Here is a 6,000-nt window from a genome sequence, read left to right on the forward strand (position 1 = left end):
AGTTATTAAAGCCAGAGGGCTGGGTGCTTTTCCTGCCCCCTTTGCACTGTTTTTCTCTTTTGATCCTCATACAAGAGTTCAGACTTTTGTTTGTTTTGAAAGTCCCCTCGGTATTTGTGCTGAGTGAGCTAAGTGGGGTTAGAAGCGGTCAGGGCCCAGTCTGTCACCAGTCTGTTCCAGAGCTGGTGTCTGACGTCACTAATGTACCCCTGGCCTGGCAGACCTCTCAACCAACTGTCAGAATACTCTCAAACCATAAACAACACAGAGAGAGTAATTGAGAGAGAAGGGACACAAGAATTTGGCAACTCATTGACCTCAGTAATTTGGCGTTGATTTGGCCTCTTACTTTAATATGTCCTCGGTAATTTGGTGTCCTTTTTAGTTTAATGTGTTTTAATTTGGCATGGCCTCCCGTTCCATGGTGTTTTAAATATGTATTTCATCTCCTTTGTCCTCAGGCCATATTTGAGTTGACTCGCGGAGAACAGGACCTGATTGAGGACCTCCAGCTCGCACGCAAGGTTCGTACTTTAATTCAAACCCTCCGAGAGTGCATATCAGGCAAACAGATTAAATCTGACTAGTTGGAAGCTCTCCTCTAAACATGACCGACCATTACCCATGAGCTATAAAAATAAATGATTCCATTTCTATCTCACTAAAACCTTTCCTCCAGAGCTATTCTTAGGCTCCCACTCTCTTTATAAATAAACCGTAAGCTGTTGAATGACCGCTTGGCTCTATTTTCTCTCTCCTCCAGGCGTACCACGACCCCATGCTGAAGCTGAGTATCATGTCGGAGGAGGAGCTGAGCCATATCTTCGGGGACTTGGATGCCTACATCCCCCTCCACGAGGACCTGCTGGCCCAGCTGGCCAGAGCCACCGGCCCCGACGGCACCGTGGGACAGATAGGACAAATCGTCGTCAGCTGGGTACGTACCAGGGCCCGTGCCCACTCAATTCTGGCCTCTCTCTATCTTTCTCTACCTGTGTGTTTAGCAGGGACTAAAGTGTTGAAGATGTCTTAAAGATGCCCCTTTATGACATGATGTATCTGTATGTTTATCTAGCAGAGAATGGCCAAAGTGCTAACAGTACGGTACATCTCTCTCCCCTCCAGTTGCCAGGGCTGAATGCATACCGAGACTACTGCAGTAACCAGGTGGCAGCCAAGGCCCTGTTGGACCAGAAGAAACAGGACCGGAGGGTGCAGGACTTCCTGCAGCGCTGCCTGGAGTCTCCCTTCAGCAGGAAGCTGGACCTGTGGAGCTTCCTAGACATCCCCCGCTCCCGCCTGTTCAAATACCCCCTCCTGCTCAAGGAGATCCTCAAACACACGGCGCCCGAGCACCCTGACACGCCCCACCTGGAGCTAGCGGTGAGTGGAGACGCCCACAAACACTTATGAATACAGCGTTCTGAAACATCAAATATATCATTGTATCCTATCAGTTTGTGACTATAACTGTGTGTGTTTGTCTCCAGATCACCATCATCCAGGGTGTGTTGTCTGACATCAACATGAAGAAGGGTGAGTCAGAGAGCCAGTACTACATAGACAAGCTGGAGTATCTGGACGACAGGCAAAGAGACCCGCGCATCGACCAGTGCAAGAGTCTGTTGTGTCACGGCGAGCTACGCAACAAGAGCGGAACAGTGAGTTTAGAAGACACGCATACACACACATTATAATGCTAAAATACACACACTCGCACGCAAATCCACCTAAAGCAATGATTCTTCCCTGGCTCCTAACCCTCACGTGCACAAACTTGAGCTCTGCACCCCCAAATAAGGCAATCGGGGCCAAAACCTGGACCTTTTTTCATTTAAAACGAACCGAATAACACGTGAATTACATAATCACATGAGAATCTCTACCAATGATTAATCCTCAGGAAAAAAACAATCTGTTGGCAGATGAGAATGTGAGAAACTATGCCTGAAATTAAACAAAACCTTGCAATGATCTGATTTTTAACATGTATATATTATTTATTCCTTTCCTTTGTCCTCCAGAAGCTGCATGTGTTCCTGTTCACAGAGCTGTTGGTGATGACCCGGCCTGTGACGCGGAACGAGCACCACTGTTTCCAGGTGTACCGGCAGCCAATCCCGGTGCAGGACCTGGTGCTGGAGGACCTGCAGGATGGAGACGTCAAAATGGGTGGCTCCTTCAGAGGAGCATTCAGTAACTCAGACAAAGGTGAGCCCCTGACCCCTCACCTATGACCCCTCCCCTATGACCCTCCATGTCTATCTGGAGGTTAAAGCCTGTAACTGAAAGTGATGGTTAATCTAACGTCTTGTTCATCTCCTCAGCCAAGAACATCTTCCGTGTGCGTTTCCATGACCCGTCTCGGGGCCAGTCCCACACGCTGCAGGTCAACGACGTCTTCCACAAGCAGCAGTGGCTCAACTGCCTGCGCAGCGCCATCTCCGTCCACCACCCCGCCGATGTCACCACGCCCACTTCCTCCCCTGCAGCCGACGCCCACTCCAAGCGGCATTCCTCCAAAATCTCCTCCGTCATCCACACGGAGGAGGCCGACGAGAACTGCCCTTTGACGCCCGCAGGTGCAACGTCCGCCTCCAGTTCTCTATGCGGGGACGAGACCCCCAGTCCGACCTCAACGTCTCCCTCCTCATCGTCTCCCTCCTCCCGCTCCTCATCCTCCTCTTCATCACCACTATCCTCCCCATCGCCCAAACACAAAACCAAAAAGGACAAGCGCTCCCTCTGTGCTTTAGGGAAGAGGAAGGAGACCATGGTGTAATTAGAGGGGAGAAAATGGACTCCTAGGCGAGTGGACAATATGTTTGTACATAAGGAGGGGGGAGGGGGGGGCTGCGTGTCCCCTCCCCATGGGACTTTTATTTATGCATCTGTGTGCTTATTACAACAGTGTTTTGTGTTACTGTCCCCATTGGCAGCTATTTACATTACCCTTCCATCCCTCCACTGTTTGGTTCTGTCCACAAAGGGGCTAAGTGCATACCATTCAGTATTCTGGAGAGGCCTGCTTGGCTTTCAGTAATTAGATAGAAGTCGTGCATATAGTCCTGTTTACTATTAGATTTTTTAAAATTTACGTTTTACTCCTTTTTTTCCCAATCTGAAATGACTGTAGCTCTGTTTAAAACTGTTTCTAGCTTTTTGCTGTTGCTGTTGAACACTTTTTGGGGAGGTGGATAGAAGGGAAGAGTTCCCAAGTCTGATTTGTAGCTGTACTGGAGGACGGGTCTTATTTTTGTACATTCCTAATAACAGATATTTTTTTATGGTCCGGACACCTTTTTGCATCACCTGCAGTTGAAGGCATTAACTTTAATCAAATCACATTTTAATGGGAAAAAACATGAATTGCTACAGAATTGTAGTAATTTTATGTCAAAACGCATATCAAATGAGATTTTGTTTTACTATAATGTAAAAACAATTTAAACTGAGCCATGTTGGTTTAAAAAGCTGACTCTTCCAAATGAAAATGGATCACTTTTCAATGTAGCAATCTTGCATGGAGCTTTAGTTGTTGACACTGCCACTCCCCAGCCACAGTACTGGCAGGAGCATATACATGCTTGTCTGATGGGTTGGGATCTACTAAGGAGATGACGTATAGCTGAAAGAAACCACAAAGATGGGTTGAGAAAAGCAAGAGTATGTTAGAAGAAGATTTAAGAGATGTGGAAAAAGAGGGAAATGTTGAATGTGTTTGAAATGAGAAGTTGAGGATTTTTGTTTTCAAGGTGTGTGTAGCCACTAGCCACGCAATGATGGAGCTGTGATGTGGTGCCTTGTCCAAAAATGAAGGTTTGAGGCACTGGTCAAAAGCCAGTGAGAAAAATGAAAGGAAAGACTATGTATGTTATAGGGAGAAAACAGATGAAGGTGTTATGAAAGTGTTGAAGAAGGAAAGTGAATGAGGTTTGACTGTTTGAAAAGGGGATGGTAAAGAACTGTACTGGAAAGTAAAGGGCTGTGATATGACTGCCATGGCCTATATGTAATGTGGTGTAAAAACAACACAAACATCTATAATAAAGATCTGTGTAAGAGTTGCATCTGATCTCTTGAGTTACTATCTTCCTTTCTGTTTTCTACCTCAGTGGACTGAATGATCTGACCTGAATAACTATGTGTCATACATAAACACACCATCATCATCATCATTGGCTGTTGGTTGCTGTCTTGGTAACTGTTTTTGAGTTATCTGAATTGTTTAGATAGTTAATGGCGTGACGACAATGTTTACACCATTATGGCATCTCTTAGTCTTGCTTATAACAGGCAAATCACATTTACGTAAGTATTCAGACCCTATACTCAGTACTTTATTGAAGCACCTTTGGCGGCGATTACAGCCTTGAGTCTTCTTTGGTATGATGCTACAAGCTTGGCACCTGTATTTGGGGAGTTTCTCCCATTCTTCTCTGCAGATCCTCTCAAGCTCTGTCAGGTTGGATGGGGAGCGTCGCTGCACAGCTATTTTCAAGTCTCTCATGAGATGTTCGATCTGGCTCAAGTCCGGGCTCTGGCTGGGAAACTCAAGGACATTCAGAAACTTGTCCCAAAGCCACTGCTGCGTTGTCTTGGCTGTGTGCTTAGTGTCGTTGTCCTGAGCACTCGGGAGCAGGTTTTCATCAAGGATCTCTCTGTACTTTGCCCTCTTAAATCTTTCCCTCGATCCTGACTACTCCCAGACCCTGCTGCTGAAAAACATCCTTGCATAGTCACTTTAACTATACATTCATGTACATACTACCTCAATTGGGCTGACCAACTAGTGCTCCCACACATTGGCTAACCGGGCTATATGCATTGTGTCCCGCCACCCTCCACCCACCAAACCCTCTTACGCTACTGCTACTCACTTTAACCATATCTACATGTACATACTACTGCAATCAGCCTGACTAAACGGTGTTTGTATGTAGCCTCGCTACTTTTATAGCCACGCTACTGTATATAGCCTGTCTTTTTACTGTTGTTTTATTTCTTTACTTAACTATTGTTCACCTAACACCTTTTTTTGCACTATTGGTTAGAGCCTGTAAGTAAGCATTTCACTGTAAGGTTTACCGATACCTGTTGTATTCGGTGCAGGTGACAAACTTTGATTTGATTAGATTTTTTGCTGCCATCACCATGCTTCACCGTAGGGATGGTGCCAGGTTTCCTCCAAATGTGACGCTAAAAGGCCAAAGATTTCAATCTTGGTTTCATCAGAACAGATAATCTTGTTTCTCATGATCTGAGAGTCTTTTAGATGCCTTTTGGCAAACTCAAAGCAGGCTGTCATGTGCCTTTTACTGAGTAGTGGCTTCTGTCTGGTTGTCCTTCTGGATGGTTCTCCCATCTCCATAGAGGAACTCTGGAGCTCTTGATCACCTCCCTGACCAAGACCCTTCTCCCCCAAGCTCTAAGAAGAGTCTTGGTGGTTCCAAACTTATTCCATTTAAGTGCGATGGAGGCCACTGTGTTCTTGGGGACTTTCAAAGCTGCAGACATTTTTTGGTACCCTTCCCCAGATCTATGGCTTGACACAATCTGGTCTCGGAGCTCTACGGACAATTACTTTGACCTCATGGCTTGGTTTTTGCTCTGACATGCACTGTCAACTGTGGGACCTTATATAGACAGGTGTGTACTTTTTCAAATCATGTCCAATCGACTGAATTGACCACAGGTGGATCAATGGAAACAGGATGCACCTGAGCTCAATTTTGAGTCTCAGAGGAAAGGGTCTGAATACGTATGCAAATTTTATGTAGGTAGGGAGTCCATTGCAGACATCACTGTAAACACATTCATATCCAGCAGCATAAAGTCCTGTTAGACTGGTTTAACTTACAGCCATTTTAATTGGTCTCTGTGCAGCCAGTGCTGCTTGGCAGGGCTGAGCTCGGGTTCAGCTTTTATGGAGAAATGGCCTCATGTCTGCTTTTCAGTAATAGGAGAATTCTCAGAGCATTCGCTCATTCTCTCCACAAA

General features: G+C 45.9%; 1 protein-coding gene across 3 annotated transcripts in view; it reads left to right on the forward strand.

Annotated features, from left to right (window-relative positions):
- The window catches only part of LOC118366296 (neuroepithelial cell-transforming gene 1 protein-like), a 37,999-nt gene extending 33,931 nt beyond the window's left edge, over positions 1-4,068 (forward strand). For all 3 annotated transcript variants that reach the window (XM_035748853.2, XM_035748854.2, XM_035748855.2), the window contains 6 exons: positions 462-524; positions 764-937; positions 1,126-1,383; positions 1,491-1,661; positions 2,025-2,211; positions 2,328-4,068. In XM_035748853.2, coding sequence (XP_035604746.2) covers positions 462-524; positions 764-937; positions 1,126-1,383; positions 1,491-1,661; positions 2,025-2,211; positions 2,328-2,782 — 1,308 coding nt within the window. In that variant the 3' untranslated portion in view covers positions 2,783-4,068. The remainder of the gene's footprint in view (positions 1-461; positions 525-763; positions 938-1,125; positions 1,384-1,490; positions 1,662-2,024; positions 2,212-2,327) is intronic.
- Positions 4,069-6,000: the final 1,932 nt, after the last annotated feature.

The sequence above is a fragment of the Oncorhynchus keta genome, chromosome 33, assembly GCF_023373465.1.
Source record: "Oncorhynchus keta strain PuntledgeMale-10-30-2019 chromosome 33, Oket_V2, whole genome shotgun sequence".
NCBI classification, from domain to species: domain Eukaryota; kingdom Metazoa; phylum Chordata; class Actinopteri; order Salmoniformes; family Salmonidae; genus Oncorhynchus; species Oncorhynchus keta.